General features: G+C 34.7%; 1 protein-coding gene across 1 annotated transcript; it reads left to right on the plus strand.

The window, feature by feature from the left end:
• The first annotated feature begins 3,475 nt into the window (after positions 1-3,475).
• On the plus strand, positions 3,476-14,346 carry LOC143220666 (ras-related protein Rab-3-like). The gene is given in 7 exon segments (XM_076446276.1): positions 3,476-3,622; positions 3,685-3,900; positions 5,135-5,149; positions 5,151-5,357; positions 6,672-6,719; positions 6,721-6,963; positions 14,194-14,346. Coding segments are annotated over 7 exon segments (1,029 nt in total).
• Positions 14,347-14,573: the final 227 nt, after the last annotated feature.

The following is a 14,573-nucleotide window of genomic DNA, read 5'->3' on the forward strand; positions in this document are numbered from 1 at the left end:
TCAATTAGTCTTTTCTATACCTTAGTCCCTTCGTATCCGTCAACTTTATTTTGATTTTACTTAATTCAGCTAGAAACATGCATATTTTATCTGTCTTCATTGTTTTCAAATATGTATGACATTATAGAAATATTTTGCATACAATTTGTATCTCCATTTTGTCGCAAGCATTTCAAGATCTGAATAAATTAAAAAAAAATGGAGATTTATATTACAATCGCAATAAGAAACCACATTGCAGATTTCAATCAGTCTTTTTCATACCTCAGTCTTCGTGTGCTATCAATTTTATTTTTATTTTACTTAATTCGATTAGAAACGTGTATATTTATCTGTCTTCATTGTTTCCAAATATGTATGACATTATAGAAATATTTTGCTTGCAATTTGTATCTCCATTTTGTCGCTTAAAGATATAACAATGCAAGCATCTCAAGATCTGAATAAATTAAAAAAAATAGAGATTTTAATTACAATCGCAATAAGAAACAGTCTTTTTCATACCTCAGTCTTCGTGTGCCATCAATTTTATTTTTATTTCGCTAATTCGACTAGAAACGTGTATTTTTTCTCTCTTCGTTATATTACTTTTATTGTTGTTAATTATATTTCACATCATACAGGGTGTCATTTAACCCTATACACACGGCGATTTTTTACCTACAGAAGAGTAGAAATTTACAGATTTTCTGGTATAAAACTGACATTACTTTCTTGAGTGGTAAATAAAGTAGTAAATAAAGAATAATAATAATTATAATTAATAATAATATATAAATATATAATAATAATAATAATAATAATAATAATTGACACGTAGAATTATTGATTTCGATATTTCGCATATTGTTATATTATCTTAAATTAGATGTATTAATTATATGCGTTCTTAAAATTTCATTGTAATCGACAGTCACCATTCGAGTGCAAAGGTTAATAGTGACCACGAAAGTATTTCTCTTAATCGTAAGATTTAGATTAATCCTAAGATTTTAGATTAATCGTAATATTTTGTATGCAATTCGTACCTCATCTATTGCGGATATTTCAAGGTTTATAATCGGAATGAGAAGCACGTGGCAGATTTCAATCAGCCTTTTTCACACCTTGGGCTTCGTGTTTCCGCCATTTCTGGTGTCGCGAATTCCCCTTGGGAGGATCGATGAATGGTGGTTCCACCGAGCCACGTGCCTTTGCATGGACCTGTAGTTCGAGGTTATCGGGTTCGATTGTCCCCATTGTGGGATTATCGATCATGTGGTCGGTCATGGCTACAGATGTATCGGGGAATTGCATTCGATGGAATACAGGATGATAGAATAACAAAGCTTCAAAGTGCTGCGAGTTTATAACCACCATCAGAAAGCGTTAAAACCGCCCGATCTACACGGATCATTAAATCAACTCTATCGATTCCAAACGCGGTTTGTTCTGACATTTTCGAGTTATTCGATATTCCATTCGTGTTCTGTCACATGATCTTGACACACGATCAACATTTTGTGAGAGAATGACAGGATGAGGTATATAATAGTATATATTATCCTCCCATAAGTTCGTTCCGCGGTTTTTTGTTTAAATTTACAATCTTCGTCGCATTTTATAAACTATATCGATGATTAACGTCTTTGTCAACGAAACAGGAAGAAGTCGTAGAACAAAAAGAGCGACTAAATTTTTTCTTAATATTTAAAGGTTTTTTCGACGTATAATTTTAAATGGTAAAAGTAAAAACCGGCAGGATTTATGGGACGACTTAATATACAGGTAACCCTCCTATAACACGGTAGATAGGTTCCTAGAAAATGCGTTGAGTGAAACCGTGTTGCATGAGACTCAGAGTCTATACAAAAATGAGGATTGCGTTCCGAAAACTTTTATTAAAAACAAATTTTCTTTTTAATTCTACATAAAAAACTTAATTTTTATTAAAGATATAAATGTATGTACAACACAAAAGAAAAAAAGACAAAAATATTATTTCAATTCAACTTTAATTTAATAAATTTCTTCGTATTTTTTTCAAAAATTTTCTGGGATTCAAACGGTTAAGACTGCAAGCTTCGTCGCGACTGAAAAAGTATAAAGATTTTTCCAATTTTCTTATCGCGTTAGAGCGAAACCGTATTATAGGATGTCGTGTTGTAGGAGACTTCTCGCAATTTATGAATCATGTTATAGTGAAACCGTGTTATGGGATACCGTGTTGTAGGAAGGCTACCTGTAAATATAGGTATATAATAAGAAGTATCTTTAGGTTCTTGAGAGCATGTGTTGATATACTACGTAATTTCATTATTAAAATATTATAATAAAGAATATTATATACTTTTATATAATTTTTTGATGCTATGTCAGTGTCAGTAAAGCTCATATATAGACTTTTCTACATACTCAAAGTAGTTCCTTAAGTTTCCTTATGTTAAAGAAAAATTTACAGATTTTTAAAATTTCCAGCACTCCACTGATTTTTAATAAAATTTTTTAAACCTGTTATTCTCAAACCAATGACTCGTATGAAGAAAAGTTATATTTATAAATCATTTGATTTCTTTTTATGATTATAAAAATATAGTGTTCGATACAAAATTCAGGTCTCAGATTGTTTTTAATAGGTGAAAAATAGGTTCTTGTAATAAGATTCGTCATCATTGGTCTATGATAATGCTTCATCGCTCTATCTCGTTTGTTCTTTTGTAATATTCTTTTAAATGCCAGGTATGACACGTTTGATCAATAATTAAAATTCGTAATCCTTTATGATCGGGATAAAAATGGCTTATTAGATCCAATTTACTATACCTACATATCTCCAACTATCTATCTTCTTACCTCTTCTATTTTCATTGTACCGTATAGACGTTTTGTTTGCAGGCGCGAATCTAGCGTCGTTGACGAGTAGATTAAGGCCTGCGAGTGTGGCTACAAGCATAGAACAAAATCAATTTCAATTCGATACTTGTTAAGAGACTGTTATTGGACTCTCCTGAGGCACAAGAGCAAACTCTGCGTCAAAAAGATTGGTTTAGAACGTATCACGATTACGCTTTCATAGCGCAATAAAGTGTCCTGTAACCCGGAACAAACGAATTAAAAAGTAAGATCTTTCGCATTTCTAACGTACAATTGCATCTTACCTGAAATAAAATAATTAAACATTCCTCACTATTCTCGGTGAAAATTCGAATAGACTCTGCATAACGTATAGGACGTTAAAATTGCATAAAATTTTATCAATTGTCACAAACGCTTTCCCATCACTTGTCACAGTGTCCATCAGTTGTCACAGACATTTTCCCATCATCCATTTGTCCATATGCTGTTTGCCAGTGCCTGGCGATGGTGAGAGTATCGAACGAGCACGAAATTGGACAAGCCTGACGGTAATTGGTCGAAAATAAGAAGGTCGTTGACAGGCTGGAAGAATGGCCCCTATTAGGTGCCAGTCATTCTCCAGCCCTGCGTGGGCGTGCTTATGCGTATCAGGAAACCGCGATATCGTGGAAAGGACGAAGGCAAGAAACGAGGAAACGCGGAAAGGAACGAAAGAAACCACGAATGTGGCCACGTTGACACTATCAACGACCCAGTGCAGTTTCCAAACCCAAAGAAAACCTCCACGGTATTTCTTATCTTCCTCTAACATCGTTCTAAACGATTCTATCGTTCGTTTCTCGATCAAAGGTGATCGAGAACAGTGCCAGGTGCATTTCTGTCCATTTGTCTCGAACTTTAGAGACGTTGTTCGCGCGAAAAATGGCAGAACAGGAGACGAAAAACGAGCCAGGGACCTCGAAGAAGGATTTCAAATCACCCGTGAAGGACTCCGTGTTGGAAATGAGGACAAGGATGTCTCGTTTGATGTCCATCGTCGAAATTACTCCGCACAACAGATTTCCGGTACCGGCATGAGTGTGTCTGTCGATTAGTTTCCTCGAGATAATGCTAATTGCCATGCGGTACCGCTCTGTCGAGGCTCAGATGCGTGATGGAAGGCTCTCTGAGTGGTCCAGTTAATATGGAAAGAGGGATAGTCGAGCTCTAACGTGCCATGTGACTGTGATTTGTTAGGGCATAAAGAAAGAATAGCAAGGTAGAAAAATTCGGTAGCTGGGACAATCGTGATTCGAGTGTTTTCAACAAGGAAATTTATAGAAGCATCATCTGTCTCGGGAAATTGTTATTTCGGGATGAATGAACTTTATATAGCACAGTGGTTCTCAATCAACTTGCTTTAATAATTTATAGCTGTTCTATAAGAACTTTTTAAGTATTTTCTGAATAATTTAGGGATTTGATAATTGTCGTTATTATCATTACTATTATTTTCTAACTTCGTTAAAGTTTTTTCCCTTTTCAAGTGTCATCAGTTAATTATGTGATATCTCTTTTTACGTGCCATAGAATTTATCTTATCATGTTATATTTTATATTACGATTTATTGCAATTACAATTAACCCATTTGCATCATCGCTCTGAAGGGAGTCTTCTAAGACTCTCAATGAATTAAGTGTAACAAACGAATTCTTAGTTATATTTAATCCAGAAATTATACATATATTAAAAGAACATCATTCTGTATGATGCTATAGTATAAATATTTATTCTTTAACACAGTTGCGTGATAAATAAATTTAAAACAGTTATCGAGTGCGGATTGTTCTGCTTAATGATGCAAATGGGTTAACTCTTTGAGGCATAGAATTTCAGAAAATGAAATAGACACATGTTGCACGGAAATTTTATCGCGTTTTAAATTAACCAAAATTGGTATGTTATATTAATCGCATAATATAGAAACGTAAAAAAATAATTCAAAATAATAGTAATAAATTGTATAAATATTATAGTAATAAATCAACATAAAAAGTAATTCAAATCCAATTTGTTATTATAGAGTGGGACTCAATTACTCTTACTGTGCAATATTTATTGCAATATTTCGAGGTGGATTTAAAAATGTCCCACCATGCATTACCGTGCATCAAAAAGATGGGACATTTTTTATTTTAATTCTATGCCTCAAAAAGTTAATACTTGCAATCTTAAGAATTGTGTAAGAAGTTGTGAGCTATTAGAAAATTTTTGATTGAATATTAATTGCGGGTGCGTTATACTGAGTTATTTTGACAGATGGCGGCCCAGGATCCCAAAATTTCAGAAGGAGGCCGCGGACCAAAACTTCGACTACATGTTCAAGTTGCTGATCATCGGCAACTCATCCGTCGGGAAAACGTCGTTCCTGTTCCGCTACGCGGACGATTCCTTCACCTCGGCCTTCGTATCGACCGTGGGCATTGATTTTAAGGTGAAAACGGTCTTCAGACACGACAAAAGGGTGAAGCTACAAATCTGGGTCAGTATACCACCGCACACTGCCCTTTACAGTCCTATAAACTAATTAATATCGAACAACAAATTAATAACACCTCGCTGACGTTAGTTCCTAGTTACCTGTACGCATGTACACATATCTGTACATATATCTCGAAATGATTATCACGAATTAGTAACATTGAAATTAGTATTGCATCATTTCCATTTGCGTATTGAAATAATTATCCCGATTATTCTAAATTATTCTGAAAATTTAAAGAAAATCTCTTATCAGATAATATGATATCACGTATTACAAATAATATTCGTATATATAATTACAAATTTGTATAAATATTTAGATATTTTAAAACGATTATTACGAATTAATAAAAATAATATTATTTCGTCATTTTCATTTATGTGTTAAAATAATTGGACTCTTTATTTTGAACTTAAAAAAATGAGGTGTCACATACATTTGCACCACTTTTAAAATAAACGGTTCAATTATTTAGATGATTTTAAATTATTGTGGAAACTGCGAGGAAATCTATTACTAGGGAATATGATATTAACTCTTTGCACTATTTTTTAGCTACAGAAGAGTAGAAATTCACAGATTTTCTTTTATAAAACTGACGTTGCTTTTTTTCAATGGTAAATAAGGAATCATATAATAAACATATAAAATTATTTAATTTCGTTATCTCACATATTGTTATATTATTTTAAATTTGACATATTAATTAACGTGGGTCTTCGAAACTCGATGGCGACTGAGAGTCGCCTCTCAAGTGCAAAGGGTTAATATCATAATGGTTTTCGTTCAATTTACTGGGATATATTATTAACTCATCTTCTCCTCCTTTCAAATCTACCATCTTCGTTTTATTCCTTCCTTATGTCACTTCTCTTTTCCATCATTTCTCTTTGTTTTTACATTCTTCCTCGTGGTCGATTTATTTCAGTTCCTCCAAAGCACTGCGAGGATCGGAAAAGGAAAGGAAGAACGTGCTATCGCACAATACCGTGACTGGTAGGGAAAAGTTTCCCCAGCCATCTGTGTATCGTTTCAGTACTTCACACGTGAAATAGAGTCGCAGACCAAATATAACTCGGAACGTTTATCCGCAAGTTTGCCCGCACGTGGCTTCATTTATCACCCGAATCGTGCATTATCGCTTCCTTGTTTACGACAGCCGCTTAAATTACGTTTCCTTCTGGAATGCCAATTTTCAACGCCAAATAATCAATCTCCCCGTTAATCTCGAATAGACGTCTATCCGACAATGGATCGTTCTATTTGAAAAAGCCAAAACCTAGGCTGCACTGACCGCGCGGATTATTTCAGGACACGGCAGGACAGGAAAGATACAGAACGATAACCACGGCCTACTACAAGAGGCGCGATGGGTTTCATCCTAATGTACGACATCACAAACGAGGAGTCCTTCAATTCGGTGCAGGATTGGGTCACGCAGATCAAAACCTACTCGTGCGACAACGCCCAGGTGATTCTGGTCGGTAATAAATGCGACATGGAGGACGAGAGGGTAATCACCACCGAGAGAGGCAAGCAACTCGCGGACCAACTTGGCGTCCAGTTCTTCGAGGCATCGGCCAAAGAGAACATCAACATTAAGGTAAATCCACAATTCGAAAATCAATATTAACACTAGGTTAAGAGGGTTTTTTTTTTTGTATACTTATTTCTATGGACACCTGTCAGATTTTGGGTGAAGAAAACCACATATTTTCTTTAACACTAGGTTTACGGATGTTTTTTGTATACTTATTTTTATGGACATCGATAAATTTGCCGGCAAAGGAAAGCATATATTTTCTTTAAAAAACAAACGACGAGTTTAATTCGAAAACACTCGCAATATTAACAGATTTCATATAGGTTAGTTAAATCTGTTAATATCTTATAATTGGAGCAACCCACCCGTCAAATTGACGGATCCCGTACACCTAGTGTTAAAAGACAAACGATGGGTTTAGTTTGGAAACAATCGCAATATTAACAGACTTAATATAAGTTAATTAAATCTGTTAATATCGTATAATTGAAGAAACCCACCCGTCAAATTCACGGGTCCTGTAAATCTAGTGTTAACACTAGATTATCTTAGGATGTCATTTTGACTGCTTTTTAATTTCATTTAGAAAAAAGGTTATGTATATATAATGATATAATTTCTTAGAATTTTGTGACTTTTTGTGTATCATATAAATGCATTTATTAATAATTCTAGTTACCTTGCCCTTCCTTCATTTCCGGTATATATATACAGGTAACCCCCCTATAACACGGTAGATAGGTTCCTAGAAAATGTCGCGTTGCGTGAAACCGGTTGTGTAACGAAACCCAGAGCCTATACAAAAAGGAAGATCGCATTCCGAAAACTTATTAAAACGAAATTTTCTTTTAATTCTACATAAAAAAACTTAATTTTTTATTAAAAATATAAATGTATGTACAACACAAAACGAAGAAAGACAAAAATACTATTTTAATTCTACGCATTAATTTTAATTAATAAATTTCTTCGTGATAATGTTTAGCGACGCACGTACTTACATCACGCAGCTGTTCATTTTCCGACGCAAAATAAGACGAGTGCTAGTTTTTGACCGTATTTTGCAAAAAATTACTGCGACTCAAGCGGTTAAGACGGAAAAGTGTTGTATAAAGGTTTTTCCAATTTTCTTATCGTGTTAGAGCGAAAGCGTATTATAGGATGCCGTGTTGTAGGAGAGTTCTCGCAATTTATGAATCGTGTTATAGCGAAACCGTGTTATAGAATACGTGTTGTAGGAGGGCTACCTGTATCTATATATAATATATATATATTATCCAAAAGCAGTCGTTTTGACAGCTTGGGAAATTTAAAATAATCAAATGACTCTTATTATTGAATTGAAATAAATTTCTTATACTACCAATTTGGCTCTGTATTGAAATAACATTTTCGTTTTTTTCGATTATTGTTACATGATAACATACAAGTACATGATTCCGAAAAAAAAAGTACATACAAGTACATGCTTCTGATTCCGAAATGTATGTGCTTCTAAGCCTCCTCCTTATTTTTCTTCAAGTGAAGTAAATTTTGTTATTGTTAATATTTACTAATAATCTGTTATATAACTGTAAATAATGTAAAAAATGTTCAAAATTAATTATAAATAAATTTCTTTACACATTAGTTATTCTTTCACAATGCAGTCATTTTGACTGCTTTTGGGCAATATAGCTATATACTAAGTTTCAGTCTTTCTAGTGTTAACACGTTGAGTGCCGTGTAACCCGTATTTTGGTGACGTCAAAAATCCTGATTAGACCACGTCACCCGTATTCGGCTGACGCTTATTTGAGTGTTTACAAGGTAGATTGTTAGGTATTTCGAAAGTTATTTCACAGAATATGAGACGATTGAATTGTCATAAACTTATTTTTTTAATTATTTCAATGGAATGTTTTAAAACAGTCCAAACAGAGTTGAGGTTGATCAGGGCAATCTGGGCGAAAAGTTGTGGTTTTTTTTAATATGTGCTCGTGCCTTTGATCGGTCCATATGAGTGTTTTATTTTATAGAAATAGAATTATTTTACAGAAAAGTTTATCTGCAAGTTGTAGACATACGTTGCGTGCCAATCCCGTTTCTCTAATCCTGCCAGCAGACTTTCCAGAGTAAATTTTCATTGACCACGTATATCCTTCGCTCGAGTATAATTTAAATAATTTAATTCCGTATTTATGTGCTTTATTCGGTATATACCGTTTGAAAATGAGTCCTCCGCGCCTTGGAATCAACGATTCAGTCGATGACAAATGTTTATCCCAGGCGTGAACGTTTCTTGATATTTTTCTGAAGTTTATCAAAAAGCTGAAGTAATTTTTCCAAATCGATTTTCAGGGGCAGTAGACATATTATCAGTAAAATGAAAGTTTCTAAATAGTAATTGAAATCTGTTTTGTGACATAATAGTATGAAGTAAAGGAAACTTATATAATGGGCTTTTCGACCAATAATTAGATACCAGGGTTTGCTTTTACTGCTGGAAAATCGTGGAGAAAGAATAATAGCTTCCTTCGAACCGATAAGGAAGAGAATCAAAGTCATTCCGATGATGTAGCGCTCGAATTTCAATCTGAAGAGTGCGCTGTATAGCATCGTGCGTGGCCTGACGGAGATTTTCTTACAAAGTAACGTTGCAATCAACGTGTTATGGTAAGTCAGTAAGCGAGAGAAAATGACAACAAAATGATTCCGAGACTTTCAGTGTCTCTCGAATGCACTCGCAGTGGTATATCTTGGTATATAGAGTTGTACGATCACGAACCTGGTTCATATTATAGAACGAGCCCTCAATTTCTAGGGATTATTCTGGTTAAATCCTGGTAGATAAAGATTCGTAGGTTTAAGGAATAATGACGCTTCTTGATTTTCAGCGTCTCTCGAATCACCCCAAACTGGTGTATCTTGGCCAGGAGAGTTGCATGATCATGAACGTAGTTCTTATTATAGGACGAGCCCTCAATTTCTAGGGATTATTCTGGTTAAATCCATAGTAGATAAAGGTTTGCAGGTTTGCGGAGTAACGACGCTTTAACTCTTTGCAGTGTAAAGGTGAACTCCAATTGGTGTTTAATAAAATTCGAAATAAAATAATTCTACGTAATAATTTATATACGATCCTTTTTACTATTTCAAAAAATATCCTTGATTTTATAATAAAGAATCTTCGAAGTCATATTCTTCTCTACCGAGTGCAAGAGTTAATAGCAATAGCAAATTTATTTAATCGTTTTAGTATCATTATATTGAAACATGTTACGACATTTAGTTCACAGATTGACTCTAAGTCAGTCGTGTGATAATTTACTTTTTCAATTACTATTTATTTCCAATTAAATTTAAATCATGTACATAAATAAAAAGTTTTATTTCATTTATAGTCCAGGCCACGATGTAACCAGGGTATCAAAGTAGAATAAACATGTTTCTGCTGCCTAGACAAACGGATTGACAGAAGTACGAACAGATAAGGACTTTAGACCATAGTCAGGGCCGTGTGAAGAAATGTTTCATCCGATATCGAAGTATTCTGTAATATTTTATAACACGAGAAAGCCATTTTTAGAGGTACCGTAATAGGTGAAGGTCTTACTCGAGTCTTAAATATTTTATTTAAATAAAGGTAGATAGCGAAAAAAGTAGACTTTCTGAGAAAAGTAGATTCTAAATATTTCAGATATCGATTGGTATTCGCGTGTTTTGTATTTGTAAGTGAAATACCGTTTATCAATTGAAATACAAAATCGTACGTACGCTACCGTTATTTATCGTTGGAAATCTCAAGCAGGGACTTACGGCCCTGAGTATCGCGGCATCAATCGGTGACAATTATTAAGAGTTTAATTTATGACCTCGCTATATCGTGGCCCGGACCATGCTTTTATTAAAGCAACTATTGCTATGGCTAGTGACTATTACTCAAACAAAGGAAGCGCTATCGCTGCATGGCACTATTCGACAAGAATTTTTTTAAATCCTCGCACTAAAAGGATTAAACAAAAAGATAACACAATTTTCTCCCAGGACTCTCTTTGGACTCAAAACAGTTCCATAACTTTTTCTCTTTCTCGACAATAACTAGAAACTATCCTCACGCTATAGATACTCTTTCGTTCTATTTCTTATCCTTCAAAAACAAATTTTTATCCTTCACTAACTTCCTCTACTCTAAATAGTCCTTTCACTGAATCCTCTTGCACACTTTCGCCCTTTTGATTACATTCAGAGATATTTAAGCGAGATATTTTATTATCAACGTCTCAAAAGCTCTTCGAATTTTCTCAGGACACCTAATCCGTTCCCATAACAGTGAAATTTGGTTTGGTAAAGGAAGGTTAGTACCGACAAAGATATCGGAACATTTATTATTCGCCAGTGGATCGAACGGAAAAATGTTGAGGGAACAAAGGGTTAATTCTCGTAGCACTATGTAGGGTGACAGTAGGTGTTCTACGTAAGGTAGAATCACGTCCATTTTCATTTTTCTACAGCTGTTTACCCAGTCCATTATCTAGCTCCAGAGCGATCGCGTGCTGGAAAGGTTATCGCGTCACGTTTCCACACTTATTTCCATCCACGAGGTGTGTGTACAGTGTGCCATTACCTTCGACCAGGTATCCTCGATTACCGCTCATCTGCACCCATTAATCACCCTAGCACAACGGGTCGAACCTATTGGCATTGACATATCGACGTCCACTCGATCGATTCTTCTACCCATGCTTGTCTACCTTGAGACTATAGAGCACAGACGATGGGATTTTCGTTTGGAAATGTTTCGGTAGATTTCAATGACTGGTACCTGATGAAATTTAACTGGACACGGAATACATGGTAGTTTTAAAAATAATTTGTCATCCCTTTTTCGCGTTTATCGAGTTTTACACGGTCAGTGTTAAGTGCGAGAGAAATTTACAAAATTAACGTTTCTTAATATGTAAAACGCCAAAAAGGGTTATCTGACCTAGAGAAAACGAAGTAATAATAACCTTTAATAACCAAAAAGAATATTATTTATTTCACAGAAATTTACAAAAATTAGAAAATATTAAAAAATGGACTTAATCGTAAGAGTATCTATCCAAAAAGAATATTATTTACTCCATAGAAATTTACGAAAATTAGAAAATATTGAAAAGTGGACTTAACCATAAGAGAATCTATCCAAAAAGAATATTATTTATTCCAGAGAAATTTACAAAAATTAGATAATATTAAAAAACAAACTTAACCGCAAGAGTATCAATAGAAAAAGAATATTATTTATTCCACAAAAATTTACGAAAATTAGAAAATATTAAAAAATGGACTTAACCATAAGAGAATCTATCCAAAAGAATATTATTTACTCCATAGAAATTTACGAAAATTAGAAAATATTAAAAAATGGAATTAACCGTAAGAGTATCTATCCAAAAAGAATATTATTTATTCCACAGAAATTTACAAAAATCAGAAAATATTAAAAGGCAGACATAACCGTAAGAGTATCTATCCGAAAAGAATATTATTTATTCCACAGAAATTTACGAAAATTAGAAAATATTAAAAAGTGGACTTAACCATAAGAGAATTTATCCAAAAAGAATATTATTTATTTCACAGAAATTTACAAAAATCAGAAAATATTAAAAAATGGACTTAATCGTAAGAGTATCTATCCAAAAAGAATATTATTTATTCCACAGAAATTTACTAAAATTAGAAAATATTAAAAAACGGACTTAACCGTAAGAGTATCTATCCATTTATGAGATATTTCACAGTGTCTTTTTTATTTTTCAAATATTATGTTTCTAATCATTCGATATTAGATCTCGAGAAGCTTTGTTGTCCTTTTTAGACAGAGCTCTGGCAAACTTTAGGTCAAGTAGATTCCTTTCATTTGGATGAACACGAGCAACACATGTTGGTCATCGTGAGTTATCCTTTTCGTGAATGCTAAAGAATCGGAAGATCCTTATATTTGTCCCTAATAGAATTTTAATGATACGTATTTGGGTCTGAAGAGGCTAATTATGTCCGCGAGGCTATACTTGGGCTAGGCTTGAGCTAGATAGGAATTAGGTCTACTTGAAAAAAATATTGAACTACTCGAAGATTAGCCAATCTAAACATGAAAGCTATGCCGTAGAAAAAAAAGCTTTTTATCACGCCCGAGATAAAGATCAGGATTCCTATAGCTGAAATACGAGCCAAATGTATAATAGGGATCGGTCAAGGCCGTTTCTCCTTCCTTGCTGTATCACACTTCGCCAGCTCCACGTAGCGAGACCTACATATCGCGTACACGAGGTGGTCCACTTGTATGTAGTAAAACACGCGTGAAATTCAAAAATGGAACAATACTCGCACAGAAATTTCTTACTGACATCGACGAAAAGAACTCTATGTCTGTGTGAAACGTCTCGAGTTACCATGGCGATACATCGGTTACGTAACTAATATTAGGTCATCCATAAGCTCATCGATGTTTTGCACGAACAGCCACGAATATTTGTTCATAACCATCACAGCGAATTCGATCATATAACATCACGATTCTACTCTGATCCTAAGTAGAGTCGCAAAAATTACAAGCGAGTTATAAATACCAAAGGATCACGCAGAATGTACAAGAGAGCTCTGCAAAGCGATCTTGAAAGTGTACAACTGCGATTCCTGTGATCCAACGATAGCAGTTGAAGGTTAAAGTACACTTTGCGATCTAGAGATATTAGTTCGAGGTCAAAGTACAGTTGAAAGCGATATAATAAGGTATTAACACTAGATTTACAGGACCCGTCAATTTGACGGGTGAGTTACTGCAATTATACAATTTTAATAGATTTAATCAACTTATATTAAATTTCTTAATATCGTAATTGTTTTTAAATTAAACTCATAGTCTTATTTTTGAAGAAAATACGTTGTTTTCTTTACCGTAAATCTGACGGGTCTCCATAAAGATAGGTATTCAAAAACGTCCGTAAACTTAGTGTTAAAGTGGGACAGAGTGACCAACTCGAAATTGCTTCTTCCATATGTGAAAATTCGTAAAAATATTGCAATTCAGCGGATAATTTCTACGAGTATTCGACGTTTAATCTTTCAATGCGAGAATACAAAAATTTTCGTAGGAAAATATGTAATACTTATTCCTGTAAGACCTGGATGGATCTGGGTAGGGCTACGTTAACGCTTCGACCTCGTTATATCCGTTTCATTGATTATACCTGGATGAGAAGAGGTGTTAATGACCACTCGTAAGGGTGACAAACGACCTAACCTGACCGTTTCTTGTCGCAGACGGTGTTCGAGCAGCTGGTGGACATCATATGCGACAAGATGAGCGAATCTCTGGACAACGATCCAACCCTGATCGCGGGTGGAATGGGCCAGGCGAAAGGTCAACGACTCACCGACCAGCCGACCAATCCAACGGACGATTGTAATTGCTAAGAACGTGGTAACCCACCCAATCGCTCTGCAAGCGTTATAAAGAGGATGACGATGAACAAGAAGAGGCGGAAGAGGGGAAAAGAAGAAATATTAGAAGAAAACGCGTGTATGCCTGTATATGTGTGTGCGAACGCGTGTGCACGTGGCCGTGTGTATGCAAAGTGTGTACCTGTGCGTGTGCATGGGAGAAGAGCAAGCGAGAGAGAGAGAAAGAGAGGAGGAGGAAG

The sequence above is a fragment of the Lasioglossum baleicum genome, unplaced genomic scaffold (assembly GCF_051020765.1).
Source record: "Lasioglossum baleicum unplaced genomic scaffold, iyLasBale1 scaffold1412, whole genome shotgun sequence".
In the NCBI taxonomy this organism is placed as follows: Eukaryota; Metazoa; Arthropoda; class Insecta; order Hymenoptera; family Halictidae; genus Lasioglossum; species Lasioglossum baleicum.